This window comes from Eremomyces bilateralis, assembly GCF_010015585.1.
Source record: "Eremomyces bilateralis CBS 781.70 unplaced genomic scaffold P152scaffold_4, whole genome shotgun sequence".
In the NCBI taxonomy this organism is placed as follows: domain Eukaryota; kingdom Fungi; phylum Ascomycota; class Dothideomycetes; order Eremomycetales; family Eremomycetaceae; genus Eremomyces; species Eremomyces bilateralis.
Window position 1 is genome coordinate 85259 of NW_022985070.1, and position 22345 is coordinate 107603.

Consider the following 22345-nt stretch of genomic DNA (forward strand, 5'->3'; position numbering starts at 1 on the left):
CCGTAGGCTGGAGGAGCCCGTCACAGGTCAATGATTCTCGATATCTTCTACTCCGGATGGGAGAGTCATCGATCAAGTGCAGAGCACTACAAACGAAGACACAGTTTCATGATGCACAGAGTTTCGAAAAGCATGCTTCAATTGATCAGCAACGCCGACCCGCAATGCTATGGTAAAAATGCTATGCTAAGTCCCACCGGCTGGAGCCACCAGCCGGCACGGGTGTAGAGACGTGATAATCCCGCCGCCCCCTCATCCCTAGTTTTTCTCCCCCTCCCCCCTCCCCCGACAGCGCGCCATCCAGGCAGCTACGGAAGGAGAACCGACGACGACCATCACGAGTGTGCTTGACTAGCCATGATGTGTCGCGTTTCTCCGACCGCAGATGAGGAGGCGGATCCTCCTGATCACCGACCTCTTCATCACTGTCCTCCCCTCCTCGACCCGCAGCCCCGCAGCCTACTCCTCGGCGCCCGCCTCGCCCTCTCTCTCCATACCCCTCTCCCTCTCCCTCTCCAGCGTCGGAGGCCCGAAGGCCTGCGGTACCTTCTCCGAAAGGTTCACCGCCACGAACGACTTCGGGAGTCTCACCCGAGAGAAGTTCGCGCGGAACGTCTCAATGACTGTCAACCAGTCAATGTGCGGAGTTAAGCTCCTCCGCGGAGCACACCCGATCGAGTGCTTCGAGTCCAGCTGGACGTCGAGGGGGGCGAAGGTGTGGCATCCCGGGCTGATCGTGATCCGGATGCTATAGTTGAAGGAGCCCACCTCCCCCCCCTCCGACGCATTCTGGCTCTCGTAGAGCTCGAAGCAGATCTGGCTCAAGTAGTCCAGTTCCGGAATCGAGTTCCGGGAAAGCTTCGTCGGAATCCCCCCTTCAAACACGCAGTTCAGGAGCGTGTAAATGTGGCTCTCCTTCGTGAAGTAGAAGAACCCCTTGGGGTTGTCTGCCGCCTGCATATCCTCGAGATCTAGGACGATCTCCTTGAGCAATGGCAGTGACGTGAGAAGGCCGATCTCTAGCTTCTCATCGTTGGCCATGCCGTACTCCTGGGGCCCGATATAGTCAAACAGGACTTTGCACAGACGGAAGAGCTCTCGGAGTTTTACTAGGCGTGCATCCGGTTTGGACTTCGAGTTCCCAGACCCTCGGTCGAGATTGAAATAGGACACAGGGTTGACGAGCGGCTTCGCGGGCGTGGACATGGCCTCTGACCTGCGACGGAAGTTCAAGCGCTGAGCGAGGTTGGATCGTGCGCTGCTCGCACTGCTCTCAAGCTTGCCGGTTTCCTTGTCGCTGTTCCGCTCTGACATCCCTAAGGACGAGGCGGAATCTTTGTCTTTGGACTCGGAAAGCTTCCTTACCGGCGGCGCGGGCCTCTTCTGGAACTCGATTTTGCGGTCCTGACCCTGCAGCTCATCCATCGTGTCGACCATCGCAAAGCTACTGGTAGCCATCTCCTCTGCCAAGACCTCTTCGTCCGGCCGGAAAGCCCACTCAAGGAACGCGCGGTTATGCAGAGCGTCGAACTTCATGGTGTCGTAAAGCTCACTGATCTTGCTGGGGTCGACTTTGTCGCCGTCGCAGAACTCCGCAAACAGCTTCTCCCAACGCTCACGAAAGAGCGCCGCATCCTCGCCACAGCACCAACGGGCCTGGATGGTCTCAGGATTGACGGTGCGCTGAGCCGCAGTGCAGGGTGCACTTGCGGTCGTGCCGGCATCCGTGGAACTAGTGTCTTGTGGATGCACGAGGGCGGGCGTGGAACGGGGCCCTGAAGACTGGAGCGTCGCGTAGTTATGACGCATAACGTCTCGGTGGAACTGCATGAGTTGGACGACGTCGCGGACGACGACGGAAGGTTCGGCGAAGTTGTCCGGCCAAGCGAATTCTTCGATTGCTTTATCGCCTTCACGCAGGAGAACCTTGAGTGTTTTCTTCACTTTGTCCATCTCATCCTTCGCGGCGTTGGAGTCATCGAGGAGATGCTTGCGGACTTGGACGAAGTCCTTGGAAAGCTTTTCCTCAGCGAGGAAGGCGGACGAGAAGATCTGCGCGGAAGTGGTAACGCGGCGTTCGGAAGAGGAGAACACTGAGACATCGTCGAAGATGTTCTTGTTGAGGAGCAATAGGTCATTTCGAAGGTTCTCACCTAGATCCTGTGCTTGATAACGAGCAGAGTGGGTAGGTTCACCGCCCCACTTGATGACCAGCTGGAGTTTGTCGAATTCCATGTTGTTCTCTGCAGCCGCAATTCGGGAAAAGGTGATGCCTGTATTGGAATCGCTGCGACGAAGGGGCTGCTGCTCGCCCTGTGCTGCAAGGTCAGAGATTGCCTCTTCCTTGAGCAACTCAACAGTAGAGCCGGTAGGCGGGGCAGCTTTGGCGCTATCCTTTGGGGCCTTCTTTTCGCGGAACATGGGCTTGATCTGGACCTTCGTTCCCGTCCAGCCACCCTTCTTGATCAAACTCGTCCTCAGCAACGTCAGCTTCTCTGTATCTTCGATCCCTTCCTGGAATGCGAGCTGAACAGCATCCAAGACACTGCTTAACGCCTGTTCGCCGATGAGCAGGACTTCTTCCTGATGACCCTTAAGGAGATCGACGAACGGCTTCGTGTGGAAAGTGAACTTGAACTTTTGTTTCGGAGTACGGTCAGCGTGTCGAACGACGCTGACGATTCCCTTTAGTTTCCATTGTGCTTTGGACGCAGGCGGCGGAATTGGTGCTTCGACTGGCTCTTTTGGCTCAGTGCTGCTAGGAGTCGAATCAGCGACAGTAACTCGTTCTTTCTTGAGATCGGCAGTGGATGTTTCCAATGCCGCAGGAGGTGGTAAGCCAATGGGCGGAATTCCTTGATTGCGCTCCATGCTGGATGATGCCTTGATAGGAGAGGCGGGCGTAGACGCATCCGACGTAGCATGATCAGCGGCGTGATGATGCCCAGGAAAGTGACCATGATGATCAGTCATCTTCGACATGCTCGGGCTTTTGAAGATTGACTTCAGTGCAGCGCGATGCGAGCCAGGTGCACCTCCGGTGATCTTGCGCTGGTGAGCTCGTTCCGGGGCCTTGTCCTTTCCTCCTTGCTGATCTTCGATCTCGAGCTGATGGGCGGGACTATCTTTCTTCATTTTCTCGCGGATGAAGATCTGTCGGAGGATGCCGGCGCAACGATCATAATAATCATTATTGTCCTTGACAAAGCTCCAGCCGTTCACATCGATGACGTAACTGCTTCCGTTCGCTCGAAGCAAGTCGAATCCGCAGACACGCTGCCCAAAGGCCTCAGAGATCTTGGTTGCGATGGTCTGTTCTTCTTTGGTCAAGTTCGTGACGTAACGGATCTCCTTGCCCATGGGGTTGCGACGGACGTGGCCGTCAACCACAGGACTCTTTCTGGTCTCGGCGTGGCAAAATTCGGAGCCGACGGTATACAGCTTGATATCTTCCGCGCCCTCCGCTTGGAGGAACTGCTCGTAGACATAACTGGTCGACTGGTTGGAGATGCATCGTGGAACGTTCAAGGTGTCGTCATGCTCGGAGCTTTTGTTGTTCACTTTGCGGAATAGGCGTCGGCCACCACCACCATGGTAGTAGATGCGGATGTTATGATCCTCTCCGCTGACGGGCTTCTCGACAAACGGCTTGTGAATCGTCTTTCCATCAACAAACAGAACGTTGCCATCATCCATCATCTCAACCTTCTTCGGCGGGTCGATCTTGCCGCCGGTTCCGTCGTCGGGACCTTCCAGCTTCAGGCCAGTCCGCTCTCGGAGAGTTTTCGCCAACTTAGCACTGGGAAGCGTCGGGCCTCCATCGCGATTGACCTCGATACGCTTCGGCGTCGGGACTTGCATGGTGTCAAGGATCCTCAAGCAGGTGCGTCGATCCCAGAGGACCATCTGCATCGGCAAGTCATTGACACAAAATGGTTTCCTCAGCTCGGCATAGCGAATGGCCTTCTCAAGTGGAAAGCCGGCGCTGAAGAAGCTAATGAGAAAGTCGCACACCGGCCAATTCTCAACGTCCTCGTCGAGGATCACTTTGTCTCCGAATATGATGACGTCGAACTCTCCAGCGGCAATGAGCTTGTTCAGGATGTTGCGAGACGGCTTGGATCGCGCCTTGCTGTCGAGCGCACACACTCCAATAATGCCGTACGGAGCTTTCTTCATTGGGTTGTCCGCACGGCCACGGTCGCTGCCGGGGGATGCGGAGTTGCCGGGCGCAGAGACGCGGCGGGCGTTGCGGTGACGGGATCGGGAGCGAGCCCCAGTGCTGCGGGCGCTGGGGGGAGACGTGGACGTATGAGAAGAGGGGCCTAGATCAGCTAGGGAATAAGGAATGCCCATGGCGGACGAGGATGAGTGATGTGTTTGGTCTTTATTGGTGAGAAGACGCGGGGAGGTGCTAGGATTGCTAGGGTTGCTGATGTTGCAAGTGCGATCAGGTTGAGAGGAGGTGGTGATAGACACGGAAGAACCAGTGGTAGGGATTCCGTGCTGATCAGAGCGAAATGGAGCTGTTGATATGTTCAGTTTCCGTTGTTTGAATGTTTGAAATGAAAACGCTTGGAAGCAATTAAGAAGTCTTGAGGATCGGCGACTTTCACTTACCATCGATTTCACTTCCGGCAACTGAGCTCGCCGCACTCGCACCTGCAACCATCGTGTGCTTCGCATTATGGATCATCGACTGCCCCAAACTGTACAAACTGGAGAACGACATGCGATTAGAGTCCGCATCTCCTCTTCCTTGTTTTCCCATGATCGCTGAGTCCGATAGGGCACTTGAACTCATATCAGTGCTTTTCTTCCCGTGACCAGGCGACGTCAAGGCACTTTTTCCGACGTTGGCTGGAGCATTCGCAACGGTAATTGATCCGCTAGTGTCTCCCAGTCCACCACTGACCTCATCGCCCGATCTACCCGCACCGCTGCAAACTGAACGCACGCTCGAGCCCGTAGAAGGCGGCATGCTGCTGCTCACTCGCTCGATGTCGCCGTCGTCAGTGGACTTGCCAGTGGAACGGCCTTTGCGGGAGTTAGCGGGACTTGGGGCGGATGATGGGTCTCCAGTAGGAGACTGAGGCGGGGTGGGAACGGAACGGGTGTCCGGCTGGGACTCCTCTGCCATGAGAGGGGTCATTGGTAGTGAGTTTGTTGCTCTCTCTTGTTTGACTGATGAAGAAAGAGTCCGCGCTTCGAGTCGAGTGTGATAAGAAAAGTGTAAACGAGGAAAAGATTCACTTGTTGTGGGATGATTGACTTTTAACAGGTAACAGTCTCGGCGATAGTGGAAAGAGCGAGGTCTTCCGGTCGATTCTATGCGAGATAGACTGTTCCGGAATCGATTGACACGCTCGTTGTCGATACCTATTGCAATGCCTATTGCAATACCTATTTCGATGCCTGATGTTTGCTCGGGGATGGACTTCACTGTGAAGGGAAGTTCAAGGCTGCGCTTTAGCAACGCAGAGGCGCCGTCGAGTCGTCAAATAGGTACGGTAGGCAGGAATGAGGATCCCTATGCGATCTAGGTCGCTCAGGTTAGCTTCCGGATGGGGCAATCGACGCAGCAAAGGTGCGAGACGATGAGCGAGACTTACTGCATGTGGGTGCTGATTTGTTCGCATAGATAGGTGTTCGTGTGAGAAAAGTCACTTGCGAGGAAGAGAAAGAAGATGATCACCTCGTCGCGAATTCGGCGCATGCGGCGTCCCGGAACGGGGTCCCCTCGATGGTCCTCCCCCCAAGGTACTCTCAATCGGCTCCTATCCACACAATCAAGAGCAAAGCAAGTCGTAATCCATTATCCGCAATCCGCACTGCAAAGGGGTTCGAGGTGATGTTCGGTCGACGTTGTCCAGGTGGTCTGGGTTTCCAGTGGGACCGATGTCCGACAGGTACCCCTCCTGCGCGGTTCCCAGAAAATTTCCATGTCTCCACTTGCTGCACCGCATCTAGCGTTCTAGACACGGATGATCTCATCTTGCTCACTAGCGGCGCGGGAGATGCGGCCTATCAGATGGCGGAGCGCGGAAAAGGAGGAACGATGGATTTGGGGCAGCTCGGACAACGAGTCGGGATACACGCGGATTTAATTTCATGGTTTGTGAACGGATGATTGATGATTATAAAGAGTTAAAGACGCTTGGGACATCATGATTGCTTATTCGTTCTAGTTATTTGGGGGTGTTTGTACCGCGTGGGGAGAGTAGGGTTCTGCATGTCTGCATCCAGATAGATTAATCCCAGTCAGGGGCAGGCGGTCAACGCACCAGGGATCGCGGACACAAAATATACGATCACGGAGATGCAGGGCAAATATACAATGGTAACCATTGGACACATGGAGATGTAGTGCAACGTGACCCAGGACTGCAGGTTGGTCCATTGTTACATTCCAGACGGGACAAAGGGACGGCATACGGTACATTGATAATGCAGTGCAAATCAATACACTGCAAATATTATACAGCAGCACTGGAAGCTAGTGAAGAATAGCATGGGTGGCATCCTTTGCCCGATGAAGTTATCATCTCATCTCGATGAAATAAACAATGGGAAATGGTGAGTACAAATACTCCGCTCTTGATCAGGCCATCGATACTGCCAGCGGAACGGGCACAGCAGTGGTCGCGATGCCGTGGCCTGTACGTGGGTATATTTCATCCTCCGACTGCATCCTTCATCCATATCTGCGCCGTCTCCACGAAAGCGACCTCATCGACATCATGAGTACATATACTCTACGGCGTCCAGGCATTAGAGTATCGATACTATTCCTTTCCGTATATCGATCCACCCCACCGCGCCAGACAACAACGAATCGACGGGCGCTCAGAATCATAATATACAGCCTAATCTATGGGAGGGGAGATACAGCACAGATGGAATGGAGTATGTACTCCCTCCTCCCCTCCCCCCTCGTAGGATGTAACGCCTTGGGAATCCCCGGCGTCGTGTAGCAAGAAGAGCGATGAGACGCCATGTTGCGTGTGCAGCGCCCTAGCTGATGCCTCGGAAAAGTGGCTGTGCTGAGGGTGCTGTTTTATCGAGATATAGGGACTCTTCTCTTTAGCTAGATCGCCTCTGTATCTAGATTTTATAGAAGGGACCCATGTCTCTGCTTGGGAAATAAATAAAACACAACTCGTAGACAGAATGCATGGCTTGATGCTGCGTATCTCTAGCACGGCACGCGGGGCTCAACATCAGCAGGCATTGCAGGATAAAAAGGATGCTCCATAGAAACAACCCATCCGCCCAGAAACCACATCATCTCCAACAGAAACCTCAATTAGCACCACGAGTACAAGTACAGAATAGAGTTGAGGTATTAGAGTATAGATACCATTCCCACAGTCCATCCACCACCCCACCGCCTCACAGCGATGGCCGACAGACCTCATAATCATAATACATGGCCCAGCGCTGCTTTAAGGACAGCACTCGGGACTCAACATAACGATGCAATGCAGTGTAAAGATGAATATGCTCCACGAAAACCCACGCCGGAACCCAATGCCACGGACAGAAACCAATCCAAAAACGCCAATCGACTCCGAAGATAGAATCTATGCCCATCCATCCGTACCGTAACCATGCATGCAAGCACCGATCAATGCGCTCATATCCATCCATCCAACCCCAACCCCAATCAATGCAACGCCGATGCAAAACCTACGCCGCTGCCGACCACCGCCCCTGCTTCTCCTCACCCGCCAACCATTCCAACACGCTCTCATAGCACAGCACATACTGCCGCAAACTCTGCACCATCGACAGCCGCTGCAGCCGGAACTCCTCGACCGTCGATTCGATGAGGTCGACCGACGGGTCCGTGGCGGACTTCCCCGTCCCTTCCTGTGCTGGTTCCTTCCCCACGACGTCAATATCCATCGGCGTGCCTTCCCTCTGGTTTCCACCAGCACCACTCACATCGTGCACGTGGTTGACTTGACCATGGTGACCCTGACTGCTCCGCTTCTCCTGCCTCTCCGCCAAGCGCTTCCGACGCGCCAGCGCCCGCTGCCGCTTCAGCCGGTCAATGACGCTATCCACCGTGCAGAATGTCCCCGTGCGGCCGCAGCCAGCCGAGCAATGCACCAGTACGGGCCGCAGGACTCCATTGGCGTCCTCGCCATCGTCGATATCGTCATCATCAACTATATCGGCACTGGTCTCCGCTCCGGTAGATTCGGAAGCCAACGACCCAACGTCCTTGTTGGGCGGAGTGGCATCGTTCCCTAAGCTAGTCATCCGCTTCGCCAGTGTCGGCGAGAACCCGCCTTCGCTCGCCCGGACCACGGCGTCGCATTGCGAGACGAGGCCGAGGAGGTGCGCGGGGTGCGCGGGTGCACCGAAGTCCGGCCAGTGGTCGTATTGCAACTGCGTGATTTCGCGGAGAGGGGCGAATGGGTCGGCAGCGTTCCGCAGCGTGAAGTGGCGGACGGTGACGTATGGTTGCGGGGTGTTTGGAGCGGTTTGGTGGGCATAGGGGATGTCGATTATGGGGGTGGATTTGGGGGTGGATTTGGGGGTGGTGGTAGAGGGGGTCTTGGGGAGTGTGGGACGGGGTGCGGAGTTGGAGGGGCGGCCGTGCCGGTGGATCTTGGAGGGCTCGAGGGAGGCGCGGTGTTCGGAGAGGAACGTGAGTGTAAGGTGGTCGTAGGTGCCGGAGGTCCAATAGTTGTGGGCTCTGACTTGGCCGCCTTCAGCCTCGGCGGTGAGCATGACGAGGACGTGGACATCTTGTTGCCAGACGACGTTCCAGAAATCCTGTGTGGGCGGTCAGTTCCTGCTGGAACGAAGAAGACAGAAAAAAGGAACGTACGTTAAAAGTCGCCGGAATTGGCCCCTGTGTCGCAATATATCGCTTCTGCGATATCGACGTCGTGATATGATTCGCGTTGATGTAATCACAGCCACCGTTCGGTACGCCTTGCAGCCTGACCCGAGAATGCTCGAACGGCCAGATATTATTATACCGATTCTTCGCCCCCTTCTCGATTCCCGCAATCTGCACGTTGCGCCCCCGAGGCGCCTGTATATACCCGTTCCTCTCGCCCTGGGGACTCGCGGTTCGTGGCCCAGGTGTGCCACCGCTATACCGCACATTTCCTGAGAGAGCTTCCTGCATGCGCTTTTGCTCGCGCTTCTCAATATGTAGGAACTTATCGGCGACGCGTTTCCCGTTATCGTTCATGTCAGCCGCGGCCCGGATCCACTCCGGAAGATGTGATTCGGCATCGCTCGTTAGCGAGTTGGGATGTCGAATCGGCATTTGGCCGACCCCTCCAAGGAGGTCCATGTTTTGTCTGATGTTGCCGAAGAACGGGTTCGCCGTGGACTTGGTCGTTGGCATCGGGCAGCGACCGATGACCGGGGCGGTGGGAGGTGATGCGCTCGTGGATCGAGTAGTACTTTTGTCAACATCCAGGCTGACCAAGTTGGGGAACTTCTTGGCGAAGTCGGCGAATCCGCCGCGGATGATGTATGCAAATCCATTATAACCTTCGGTGACAAATTTCTTTAACGTAAAAATGCAGGTATTCGCATCCTTGAGGACGGAAGAATTAGCATCATAGGCGATGATATATTTGCTGTTGCGCCAGCGTCCAAATTTGCCCCGTTGCTCCTCGTCTTTAAGCGTCTCTTCCAGCTTCCGAACATTAAACGCCGGCCGCCTCAGCAGCGTTGTGGGACAACTGAGGTTCAAGGCACCCTGGATCCGCGAACGTGAATACTGGCTTGACACGCGCAGATCTAGAAGCAGAATATCTTCATTCGATGCTTCGAGTAGGTTCACCACATACTGTGGGGTGACCAGCACCGGCTCGACCTCCGCGACATGGTTCTTTCCTTTCCATTCGGCATTGGTTTCGTCAAAAGTTGGTGGCAAAGTTTCGGCGCGGCCAGAACTCTGGATTGGCTTCCGGCCACTTGATGGCAACGATAGCCTTGTTTCTCGATCCTCCGGTGAAGCAAACTTTACCTCCGCGTCTGAATCGGAGCGCCTTTCTCTCCCCACGAAACTTGCTGGGGATTCTCTTCTGGGTCGATCGGTGATTGCGACGGTGGGAGATGACAGCAGTCTTTTGGGGGATCGTTGGTGGGCACCTTCAATCCTCTCTGTGCTAGAGGCCTGGATCGTCGGAACCGTGCTCGATCCGGGTTTTATAAATGTGGCCGCCATGGCAGTTGATGATGGTGCTGCCGTCCTCGGTGAATTAGCCTTGTCGTTCGCATTACTTCCGCTACCCGTGCTATCGAGCTCTGCTCGTCGGGTTTGGTTCATGGTGAAGTTTGCCATCTGTGGCATCGTGAATACATGGCGCTCTGATTGTCTCCTGAACAGTTCGAACTCCGCATTCTGATCGGCGGGAATAATCTGCGGTGAGGCAGCAGCCACGGAACGGACCTGCGATGTCGGCTGGTCGAAGTTGGAGCACGCATGGGGAGCAACAGTGGATGAGAAACTCTCTTTGTCTGGGAAGACAGCCAGTCCAAAGTAATTGGGGCTCGGCGGTCCGGCATCCTGTTGTTTGGTTGTAGGGGTTCGAGTGCGTGGAGATAACTTGGGCGCATACGGAGTCACGCCAGTCATCGCAAAATAACACGGCGTCCGTGCAGGAGATGATCGAGGGACGGGAGAAGATCGAGGGATTCGTGTGTTTGTGTGAGGATGCGAAGAATGGCCATTTGGATGGTGGACGGTCTCCCATCTGGGAGACTCGAGAGGAGATGGAAGGGGAGATGCGGTCGTCGTCATAATGTGGCTGTGGCTCGTGTTCCTTCTTGATATCCAACCTAAACCACTCGAGGATCCATTCTCTATGTCGGGAAATGGCAGACGAAGACGTGTTTTATGAGTATGGGTCACCTGGCAACGGCATTAAGGCGAAAAACGTGGTAGACGGTTGAGGTGCAAATGACGGTCGGTATGATGTATTGCAACAGTGGCGGCGACGCTGATTGGTACAACCGCAGGGAACCACAGTTAGATTCGACTTTGAGGGACCTGTGACAGAAGAACTGGAGATTGAGGCACAGGTACCGAGGACGTTCAGACGGTAGATGGTGATAGAGGGATGAGAGGCGAAGGTTAGGGACAGTTGGTAGTGCTGAAGTACGATGTTGGGGGATGTATCAATGCAATTGGAGAGATGAGTCGGGAAAACAGGCACCAGTAGTGACGGCACTGATGATTCCCCCTCGCCGTTTACAGGGCGAGTACAAAATAGAACTGGAGGAAATGCAGTGCGGGAATTCGGTAGGGTTGATCAGTTACCAAGTAATTAGAGAATTGGAGAGGAAGAATGGTCGATTAAGCGGATAAGAGGATGGTGAAATTGCGATTGGGCCTCCACAACCAGCGATACATCGGGGGAAGATCACCAGGAAGTTCTGGAGCCGGCGAAAAATGAGAGGAGCGTGAGCACGAGAGAGGCGGGAGCCGTGAAAGATCAGATGGATCAGCAGGGAGGCGAAAGGGATGACAGTGTGGGAAATGGCGATATAAAGTTGGAATGGCCGAACCGCCACCGCCGAAGTGGGCGAACAAAGGCGATGCGATACAACGCGACAGGAAGACAGGTCTGGACTCTGAAGTGAGCAGACGGGTGAAGTTGCGAAAATGCGAATTGCGAAGATACCAAAATGCGAAAATGGCGAAGTTGCAAAGATACGAGCAACCGGGGGGGAAGCGAGGAAGGAAGTCACGAAAAAGGGTTGAGGTCTTGAGGAGCTGCAGGGGGCGCAGGGGCCTTTTCGGTGTCAATTCCCTGTCAATTCCCTGTCAATCCTCGGTCATTCCCCGGTATTTATGACGCACTTAGATGCTACATGGGGCCATGAGCCAACGTTTCTTTCCTTCCCAACTCCCAGCCTATCGGCCAGGCAGCCACATCATTGCCGTATCCTTGTCGTCAGTGTACCAAATGCCAATCATCAGGTATTGTAATCATGTACCGTTCAGCTATATTGCAACACGACAGCATGGATATACTAGAGTAATGCCGAATACGAGCTGAAAAGATCCTGCGTCGGTGTGGTGCTATGTAATTGAGTATGGAAGACAAGTCACATTTTGTGCCTTAGGCTGCCACATGCAACATGCAATATCCCTGTCAATCCAACCGACAAAGAAACAAAGTGCGACCGGGGCCCTGGAGTCAGGCCATTATGACGTCGTGCCATCCCCGATTCGTGGAATCTTCCTCGATGCCTTCAGCAGTCCAGCTTTCTTTCAACTTCAGTCTTTCAATGTTTTATCCTTCCTTAACAGTAGGTAATTCATTAAGGTAATTTATTGCTTCACACGCATGTTGGGCTGTGCCTAGTGTCTGAATTAGGTATTGGATCTCGTGATGAATAAATAATGGTTTTATACGCCCACCAGAACTCTCCCAGATACCTCCTAGACCACGTCTTGTCACCATGACACAACGCTGTAGCCTTCCGTTCTCTTGAGAATCAAAGATCCGGTACTGAGTACTCCATGTAAAGAGCGACGACCTCACCGCTGCAGGGACTATCACATCATTTCCATTTTACCCTCGTCCAATGACCAATCCAACTAATCCCAACTTCCAGCCACCAGTTGCGGACCAGCATAATGTAGATCTCTCCCCGATCCGAATGGCCACAGAAACCTGCATCATCGCACATGCCCAGTCCCATCTCGCAATTGCCGATCGCCGTCATCTCTACTGGTAATAAAAAAAACGCAGGGTCCAAAGTCCAAACCCTCCCACGCCCGCGCTTGCTTGGTTCCATCCAAGCAGCCTATTGGTGAACTCCCCATCCCACTATCCCATATTCCCGTTCACCCAACCCGCCCCTCCGATCCGGTCGACCCGTGGAGCGTTGATCGGCTCGCCAAAACGTGCATCCTGCATGGCGCGCCCCGAGTTCCATGGCGGTCCAGAACGTTGTTAGTCCCGCGTCGGCAGGGGCGTGATTGGACCGGCCGATCCAGCATGCATGGTTCCCGTCATCCCGTAATTTGGGGCTGTTGGTGAAGGGTGCGCTGTGCGGCGTGGGAATGTTCCCCAGGTCGGCGGGTGGTCGTGCTCACGTCATGGTAGAACGAGGTCACGATGGGGCTTTTAATGCTAAGGGGGGACGTATCTATTACAGGAAATTCTGTATACGGGATGCGCACGTGGTTATTCGGCGGATGGGGAGACTAGATCGGCTCCCCACGACATGCTTCTACCTTCCGGCGGGCTTCTGGCAGACGGTACTGGTAGTGAGGCTGGCTGGTCTCCTGTTTGCTCACCCGAGCATGAAACTACCCATCTGCCTCTCTCGCTATACGAGAAACGTTCTAGAAACACTCCCTCCCGTCATATCTCAAGCCCCGTCGTCTATCTGTAACCGATGAGCTCATGACCGCCATCAGACGTCGGTAGTTCAGGCAAGGTGGGCCTCCTCGGTATAAATGTAGCTCGATCCTATGGGATGTGGATGGAGGATCAATCCCTGTTCACGAACAAAACAGCAGATGTGGGAAAAGACCCTGGATTCTGGAACTTGGCTGATCTGAGGATCGAATCTTTGATCCATAGGTCCAGGCACCTCACCGTTTAAAAGCCGTCTTCTGCAGTTCCGTTGGGCTTGCCTTTGCTTCACTTGCCACCGTCGCGGATCCCGTTAGCAGTCAGCATGTCTCTGTGTCAGAGTCAAGACCCTAAAGATCTTTGTCGTTCGCCGTTTCGGTGGATAGGCTTGGAATTTGGATATCGGGAGTTGCGCGGTCGGGATTATATCCGGTATATGGAACATTGGAGGCGATGGATTGCGGAGTCTGTGGTACTTACTATGTACTGGAGCGAGTTGGCTCAAGGGACTGGGGAGCTGTATGGATGCGGGATGAGGGTGATGTGGTGCTCTGAACGACTTTATACGGTGACGATGTTATATACTGTCCCGGTACTTTCATGCAACATTAGCTAGACAAGTGAAAGGGTTCCGTCTAGTCGTCGTTGGGATCATATCCACGCTGAAACGCAAACCCGCTGGTGGACAGGGCGTTCGGGTCTATATCACCATATTGCTATTTGCTAGAGCTACACCCGACACTACAAGAGTCCATGCACCATCAACATACTATGTAGGACTTATCTCCATTTCTCTCCCTGATACACTAAGAGAGCGACGGCTGTAACTGTTTTTGAACCTCGAGTCCGTCTGTAGAGTCAGCAATGGAATCAAGAACGGTATCCAGGCCCCCAAAACTCCCTGGCCGTAGAGCCCCACTAACAGTTGCTAATCCCCATGTCGTCGGCCTCAAGCGCGGTTCGGTGCAAGCTGCCCGGATGCATCTCATCGTGAGAGTTGGTACTTATTACCCATACGCATATACTCGCCATTGGTGTGATCCGCCTTTCTGAAGAGATGGTTTAAAGCGTATCGGGGACCTTTTCTTTACTACCTACTTCTCCCAGTCGCGCCCACAATCCTCCATCCTCCCACCATGTCCATTGACGCCACCATAACCTCCATCCTCACGCACCTCACCCCCCACCTCTCCCGCCTCCAAACCCCCTCCTCAACCACCCCCTCACCCCCCCTCCTCATCGCTCTCACCGGCCTCCAAGGCTCCGGAAAATCCACCATCGCCACCCACCTCACCCACGCTCTGCGTACCACCCACAGTCTCCACGCCATCACCGTCTCCCTCGACGACTTCTACCTCCCGCACTCCGCCCTCGTCACCCTCCGCGAGCAAAATACCCTGTATTCTGTGCGCGGACAGCCGGGGACGCATGATGCGAAGCTGGCGGAGCGGTTTTTCGCAGAGGTGAGGACTGGGAAGGGGGTGCGAGTTCCGGAGTTTGATAAGAGTGCGTTTGGCGGGGAAGGGGATCGCGTGCCGGAGGGGGAATGGAGCGTGGTGGAGGGAAGGGTGGATGCGGTGGTGTTCGAGGGGTGGTGTGTTGGGTTTCGGGCGTTGGCGGAGGGGGAGGTGGAGGCGCGGTGGAGGACGGCGCGGGAGGCGAGAGGACATGATCACGGTCATGATCACGGGGGGAGTGCGGCGGATGGAATGAGGCCGGTCAACACGCTTGCGGATCACAGCTTGGAGGATCTACTGCAGGTGAACCGCTGCTTGGAACGCTATACGGAAACGTTCATGGGGCCGAGGCGGTTGGATGTGTTGGTGCATTTGGATACGGAGCGGTTGGAGAACGTGTATACGTGGCGGGTGGAGCAGGAGGAGAAGTTGCGGGAGGCGAAGGGAAGGGGGATGGCGGAGGGAGAGGTGGTGGAGTTCGTGAGGAGGTATATGCCGGCGTATGAGTTGTATTTGGACGGGTTGAGGAAGGGGTTCTTTGAGGGGGTGGGACGGGGGAAGGTGCAGGTTCGGGTGCTGTTGGGGGTGGATAGGGGGGTGTTGGGAATGGAGAAATTCTAAGATGGTTGGAGTCCATGGCGGGACCTTGGGTTCTCTGCATACTCCATAGCTCAACTTTGTCACCTCACATCCCTCATAACGGAACGCTCTGCGTCCCTGGAACCAAGCGAACATGGTCTCCCGAATCCCCGCCTATCAACTATTACATTATCCTCACTTTCACCACACCCCGCCCCCGTTTATCCCTACTCCACCCTCCCCTTCCCTCATGGAGGAGTAGAGGAGAAGTAGAGGAGAAGAGTTGGATGCGAAATGAACCTGAACAGGCCATTGGACAATCCCACAACGGTGATGGGTCAATGAAAGAAAACTCTAACGCGAAAGCTCCAGACAGTGGCTTCGATCGGATTCGGTGTAGCCTGCAGTGAGATATTATAGCCTTAATCGACGCCATAAGTCAAGGAGAGGCGGGAGAAAGACTACTGTATTACGGAACAAAACAATATAGAGCGAAGTGTTCAAAATAATGGCTAAGCAAACCATTTGTGAAGATGTTGTGCCCAATTCCTGGCGACCTGTTGAAGGCGACGCGTTCCTCCGGGGGGGATAAAATTGAGTGGCATTTCTTGGCATTCGATCTACTCCAACTCTCTGTACAATCTTCTATCATCGATTGAAGCACCTAGCGCAATCCCCCGATCTCAACCTAATTGAGGCATTTTGGGGTTTCATTAAACAGCGCATAAAATGCAGGTTATGGGAGTCATTGGACGAGCTCAAACAGATCTTGATTGAGGAGTGGGAAAAGATCACGATGGAGGAGATTCGGGCGCGAATGGCAGAGATGCCGCTGCGCTGCCAGATGCTCGTTGAGCGCGGCGGAGAGTTCATCAAAACAGATCTATGGTAATTGGCTAATTAAGGAATATATACTAATTTCAATATTATGCTGTTTTTGAGCGAATTGGACTGCATGCAAGGTGCCTATACAGACTGTCTTTGGTGGAGGGTGGTGATGTGTAGAAAACTGCCAAGAAACGCGATTCAATTTTATCCACCCCGGAGGGACCCTCCGGGGGGGAAGAAATTGAGTTACGTTTCTTGGCATTCCCCAACCATCACCACCATCACAGGCAGGCCCAATTCGCTCAAAAACAGCATAATATCAAAAGTATACTCTTTTCCTAACTAAGCAACTACTAGAGGTCTGTTTTGGTGAATTCTCCGCCGCGTTCTGGTTAAGGTCGTGGGAGTTGTGGTTGGGGGAATGCCAAGAAACGTAACTCAATTTCGTCCCCACCGGAGGGTCCCAGTCCTTCTACCTCAGGCTCCAAGGCACAAGTAGCACTCGGAGGCTCCCTCCGTTTTTGTGCTCAATTCTGTTGCCTGAAAGCCATTTCATCTTTAGTAACACTCCGCCAACAACGCCAATTCCCGAAAAAGCACATAGAACTTCAGATGGCTGGTAAAGGTGCATTTACTCTTTGGCTGAGAGATCCAGGAGGCTGGAACATCCCAGAGTGCGAGGATTGTCCAGTTTGGTGGCGTTGCTGAATGGAATGCTAAGAAGTTCACATCCTGACATCCTCCAGGCTCCAACTGAGAAACCTGTGAGGCGCAGCCCAATTGCTCCGTCTACCATGCCTCCTTTCAGATGCTTTGAGTATTTAAACTCTCTTGGAGTTGGCCGAATGCCCTAGAGTTCTCATTCTCTCCATGTTTGCATGCTCCTGAACTTCAAAGTACCATAGTTGTTTGCTCGCCTTTCGTGTCCTTTAACACGCAGTTGACCGGCCGTTACCTTGAGCGTTTCCCGCGTTGGTGTAACATATGAATCCCAGCAAACCCCCATATCTGTTTTCCTACTCCAAGTCTTGAAATCCCCGACCCATTCTCTGTGTTCTGAGGAATTCAACATGGCGAACGAATTCCCCAAGCAGGAGATCAATATCAAAGATCTGCCCACCAAGGCAGTCACCCTCTACCCCTCTCGAGCTCACGTTGTTCGAGACATCAACGACCTGGTCCTCAAACCCGGACCGAACGAAATCGAGTTCTATGGTCTGACCCCCACGGCCGATGAGCACTCTATCCAGATCGATGGACGTGGCTCGGCCACCATTGTTGACATGACGGTTGAATTGGTGCCGAATCGCGAAATCTTCGAAGAAGTCTACCCCGAGGAAGATGCTTCTGATGAGGAGGACAATTTCTACGAGTATGCTGACAGCGATGACGAACCTGAGGAAGTTCGTGCCATTGCTGCAGAAATCAAGACCGTCCAATCCCTTATCAAGGATAAGACGGAGGTCCAGATTTCAGCTACTCATCGGCTAGATGCTCTAGACGCGTACATTAAAAGAGTAAATCCCAGAGACCAATCGCCGGAGGCAATCAGTACTACCATGCAAATGTATTCCGCAGAACGTGCATCCGTGTACGTGTCTCGCGAGAGGGCGTCGGACGAACTTACAACACTCCACAAACAGCTTGCTCGCAAGGAGAACGAAAAGTCCAAGGCCGGCAAAGCCGAGCGGAAGCGAAAGAAAAAGGTTGAGAACGAGAAACGGAAGGAGCAGGACCTGCTGTTTAGGAAGCGGGTCGAGAAGCGCAAGGAAGCGGCACGCATCAAGGAGGAGAGACTCAAGTTTTGGCCGAAGAGCGTTTATCGTGTCGTCGTGACGCTGGAGACTTCTATCGACACGCCAAATTCCAGCCGCCGGAACTCTTTTGACTCCGTCACCATCGCGCAAGGCCAGATCCCTGAGTCGGTCGGGAAATCCAATGACAAGACGATTTACTCGTCCAGCAAAGACTCCATGGTCTCTTTGTCCCTGTCTTATGTCACCCATGAGGCAAGCTGGTCCCCAGTATACGACATCTCCATTTCTTCCGTTACTAAGTCTGCGACTATTGTCTACCGTGCCGAGTTTGCTAATTGCAGCTCTGAAACCTGGAAGGATGCCAAGGTCGTCCTGTCCACCTCTCAGACTTCATATCAGGGTCTTAGCGACAAAGTTCCCCACATGCACCCATGGCGAGTTCGCATCGGCAAAGGTTACGCGGACCCCAACAGCGGGCTTCTCAGTTTGGCGGAACGGAACAGGCTCAATAATGCCAATACCTCCATTGCGAAAACTCTCAATCGCAGCGAACTGTTTGGTAGAGATGGCGGCTCGATGCGCAACGTCAAGAATAAGAGGCTTATTCTGATGGATCAGACACAAGAATGGTCCAAACAAACTGTCCCGGCTTACCAGACCCAGGCGGCCTCTCAGCTGCCTTTGAGTTCCAGAGGGGGCTTTGGCAATACGGGTGGCCTGGATGGCTTTCGTAACGTTGAGGAAGCTAGCGACGGCTTTCAGCGTAGTAGGCAGACACCGGTACAACCAGGCGCAGTACACTCTGGCATTGAACGGGTCCTGGCACGCGGCGAACACCTCAATTCAGCCCCATCGGCATTCAATGCGCGTGGAATTGACCGGTGCATAGCCGTCGGCAGCGACAACGGTCCATCCATCGAGTTCGAAGAATCCAACTGGGCCGACCACGGCCTCACCGCCACCTACGACATGCCCGGAACCCGCACCCTCGCGCCCAGCAGCGTCATGCGGCGCCACAAGATCGCCTCACTCATCTCGCCGCACATCGTGCTCTCCCATATCGCCGTCCCGAAGCTGCGCGCCGCCGCGTTCCTCCGCGCGAAGCTCAAGAACCCGAGCCAGACGGTCACGTTGCTGCGCGGCACCGCGGGCATCACGCTCGACGGGACGTTCCTCGGGAACATGTCGCTGCCGCGGGTGGCGGCAGGGCAGACGTTTGAGCTGCCACTGGGGGTGGACCCCGGGGTGCAGGTGAACTATCCAAAGCCGACGGTGCGGCGGGCGACGCAGGGGATCTTCTCGAAGGAGAGCAGCGAGACTTTCGTTCGCAGCATCTGGGTCACGAACACGAAGGCGATACCGATCAATCTGTTGGTGTTAGATCAGGTGCCAGTGAGCGAGGATGAGAAGCTGCGGATTGAGGTGTTGACTCCGAGGGAACTGGGCAGGGAGGGCGATTCGGTGAGGACTGGTTGGTCAGCGAAAGAGGGAGTGGCGGGAGGGAGTGGGAGCGCCTCAGGTGGGACAGTTAAGGGCGGCGAGGAGAAATGGGGAAAAGCCGTGGCGTCGGTCAAGAAGGAGGGCGAGGTCTCTTGGGCGGTGGACTTGGAGAAGGGACTGGCGTGTCTGCTGAAGTTGGAATATGAGGCCCGATTGCCTAGCAACGAGAGGATTGTATCTGCGTAAGCTGGACATTGAAGAGATCAAGCCGGCGATTAGAACTTATTCACATTGGTGCGTGTCGGTAGATATGATGATCACTTGGAATTATGGCAAGAGGATCTGATAGGGGATGTTCCGGAAAACATGCTACAAACATGATACTCGTTCCTACTTTGAGGATCATTTCCCTCCCTTTGAAATCCCCACAAAAACAGCATATGAGATGCAAGTACAACTTTAACAATGGTAGTCGTCAGCATAGATACCCTGAGTTAACCGCTCCGCTTGAAGAGCAAACAACCAATTTGTCAGGTATAATGTATCAAAATCGATCCCTTGGTTTTTCAGCCGTCATGTCGTGACATCGTAGACACCATTCATATCGTGAGATCCAGCTCCTCAACTCGTGCGAATACCATGAAACGTTTCATAAAAACTCCTCGCATCTGCCCCCATTGTCAGCAGTCGGCGCAAATATATGAGATATCCGAGAAACATACCTCTCGTCTCGGTGAATGTCAGAATGTACCGCCCGGACTGACTTCTCGGTAGCTCATACCCATCGCAGAACATGTAGGGTCGCAAATCTAGAAGCTTCACGACGTTCCCGTGCAGCTCCATCCACGTGCGCGATCCGATAAACTGGGTCACAAACGCCGTCCAGATCGGCTTTCCGGCGAACTTTCCGCGCAGAGGAGAGGCTTCCAGCCGCACTGAGTTGGTGGAGAGGTCGCGGTAGATTCGGAGAACATGGAGGAAAGTACGGGAAGTGATCATCCTTTGGGATTGGTTAGCGAACGGAATGGATTGACCAGTCTGAGTGCCGTTGAACATACCCGGTGAACTCGACAGACTCGTAGTCTAGCGGGGAGATGTAATCGTCCAGTCCATGAGCGACGACGCTTGAGTCCTGACTCTTCATGGCTGAAAAGACACTGGCGAAGAGGACGAGCTCTGAGTAACCAATCAGCATTGCATCCCAGTCGAAGAAGAAATAGCAAAATACCTTCCGAAGTTGAGAAGCTCAGACTCGCCCAGAGTTCTGGCCGTAGGTACTCTCGATTGATCCGATGGAGCTCCACATACGAGCGCTTCCGAACGCATTTGAGTCCGGTTATCGGCATGCTGCACAGCATATCGAACCGTTGCTGATCCGACCCCGTAACCAGCACCTTCGCGCGTTGATCCGCATCCCGCAAATATAACCGAACCAGAAGGGCCCCATTCGAAAACGGAACCCGCGCGACCTCCTGATAGCGATTATGTCGTAGGTTCTCCGACGCCGTCGCATCATCTCGGCCAAGGCACTTGGTTCGGGGTCCGCGGACGCGGAAGACGCTGCGCGGGGGTTGCGCCTCGAATATCTTGGTGGCCCAGTGGCGCGAGTGGGGTGCTGGGGCTGCGAACGGGGTGGTTGGCCGCGGGGAGTTAGACATCATGGGGAAGAACTCGTCGCCTACGCTGGGTCCGGAGGTGGTGGAGATAGGGGAGATGGGGGAGGGAAAATCGCCGGGAAAGGCACCGGGCATTCCATGGGCTGGGTGAGGTGGTGGTGGTGGGACTTGATGGTTTATTAGTGGTGTCCCGAAAATGCGATAGGGTCCCGATATCTATCGGTTCATACCTTCGTTATCAATCCTCAAGGGGTTGAACGGCTCCCCTACCGGCGTTTGAGCGTGGAGTAAACCGGTTAGACGAACTCGGATATCTGCCATCTCGGCTATATTGATTATTCTCCTATCTGGATGTCAGTAACTGGTCAGGGGACAGTACGTCTCGAATAATCAAAACGTAGCCCATGTCACCCAAAAGATTGCAATCTTACTCAGCATGGCGCAGACAAAAAGCCAAAGGGATATGATAGGATTACCCGAACGATGAAGTGAGACATGCAGGAGATTTAATTCCTAGGACTTATGTATGATCGTCGTATCGCTACACCTGCCAACGCGATCCCTCCTGTTTCCAAATGTATGAGGGAATTTTTAAGGAATTGAGGATGCACAAATGCTACAATGGCACTGAAAAGACTGGCTGTCTACGAGAATGCAGGAATCTCTTACCTTCGAATTGCTTCAATGATGTTACTCAAGAAGGTGATATACATTCGGAGCCTTGAATGGACCGCACACCCTTCATCTCGCATCTTCAACGACATCAGGTTCCATGCAGCTGCATACGACGGCCTCCCGAAGGCCGTGGGCCTGGAGTCGCGCATCATCTTCCTAAACGCTACGAGTGTGTAATACTGGCCTCTTGTGAATATGTTCAGATCCATTGCGAGTGTCGGGGAAGTTCTCGCGTTCGGAGAGGTCGCAATGGCACCTTCAACGGCGTAGAGCAAGTCGCCGATCTGCTTCAACAGCCCAAGGACGTCGCCAATATCGGCCCGATATTGTGGAATTTCATCGTAGAAGATATGCAGAGCGGCGGCAACGTCCACGACATTGCTGGCCTGCGTCAAGAGATACGGTAGAATCGAGTCCATGGGTCCGGATGGACATTGTCAAGCGAAGCGTTGCCAATGGCACAATTGAGCGCGCTAAAGAATTGGGAAGATCGGATAACATGATCTGGTGGAGGAAGTGGAGTCTGATATTTGGGGGGAGAGAGGGATGACCGTGATAGGTGCGGCTCTGTCGTGGAGCCAATTGACGTGGCATGCATGGGAGCTCCAATCAACCGAGGACGGCTTCATGCATGCATATAC

General features: G+C 54.0%; 6 protein-coding genes across 6 annotated transcripts; 3 read left to right on the plus strand and 3 right to left on the minus strand.

Annotated features, from left to right (window-relative positions):
- Nucleotides 1–459: 459 nt before the first annotated feature.
- P152DRAFT_471393 (uncharacterized protein) lies at nucleotides 460–5140 on the minus strand (the record flags this gene model as incomplete). The annotated part of the gene is made up of 2 exons (XM_033681066.1): nucleotides 460–4526; nucleotides 4621–5140. The coding sequence occupies 2 exons, from the start codon at nucleotides 5138–5140 to the stop codon at nucleotides 460–462; spliced, it is 4587 nt and encodes a 1528-aa protein (XP_033536346.1).
- A 2549-nt stretch (nucleotides 5141–7689) lies between these two features.
- Nucleotides 7690–10615, minus strand: P152DRAFT_391959 (uncharacterized protein; the record flags this gene model as incomplete). Its single annotated transcript, XM_033676123.1, has 4 exons — nucleotides 7690–7916; nucleotides 8025–8185; nucleotides 8294–8787; nucleotides 8843–10615. 4 exons carry the CDS (start codon nucleotides 10613–10615, stop codon nucleotides 7690–7692), a joined length of 2655 nt encoding a protein of 884 aa, XP_033536347.1.
- Nucleotides 10616–14581: 3966 nt separating this feature from the next.
- Nucleotides 14582–15400, plus strand: P152DRAFT_366285 (P-loop containing nucleoside triphosphate hydrolase protein; the record flags this gene model as incomplete). The annotated part of the gene is made up of 1 exon (XM_033675426.1): nucleotides 14582–15400. A coding segment is annotated over one exon (819 nt), but the record flags the coding sequence as incomplete, so codon positions are not given.
- On the plus strand, nucleotides 15389–16198 carry P152DRAFT_455757 (uncharacterized protein). The gene has a single exon (XM_033678858.1). The coding sequence runs from the start codon at nucleotides 15445–15447 to the stop codon at nucleotides 15796–15798; it is 354 nt and encodes a 117-aa protein (XP_033536349.1). The 5' UTR covers nucleotides 15389–15444; the 3' UTR covers nucleotides 15799–16198.
- An 828-nt stretch (nucleotides 16199–17026) lies between these two features.
- Nucleotides 17027–20097, plus strand: P152DRAFT_230229 (uncharacterized protein). Its single transcript, XM_033674556.1, has one exon. It carries the CDS (start codon nucleotides 17287–17289, stop codon nucleotides 19657–19659), a length of 2373 nt encoding a protein of 790 aa, XP_033536350.1. The 5' UTR covers nucleotides 17027–17286; the 3' UTR covers nucleotides 19660–20097.
- P152DRAFT_391572 (uncharacterized protein) lies at nucleotides 20035–22123 on the minus strand (the record flags this gene model as incomplete). The annotated part of the gene is made up of 6 exons (XM_033676102.1): nucleotides 20035–20081; nucleotides 20136–20413; nucleotides 20472–20559; nucleotides 20642–21245; nucleotides 21300–21369; nucleotides 21699–22123. The coding sequence occupies 6 exons, from the start codon at nucleotides 22121–22123 to the stop codon at nucleotides 20035–20037; spliced, it is 1512 nt and encodes a 503-aa protein (XP_033536351.1).
- Between the last annotated feature and the right edge of the window lie 222 nt (nucleotides 22124–22345).

Coding starts and splice junctions, on each gene's coding strand:
- P152DRAFT_455757 (XM_033678858.1), top strand. CDS start 15,445: ATGGCGGGACCTTGGGTTCTCTGCATACTCCATAGCTCAACTTTGTCA.
- P152DRAFT_230229 (XM_033674556.1), top strand. CDS start 17,287: ATGGCGAACGAATTCCCCAAGCAGGAGATCAATATCAAAGATCTGCCC.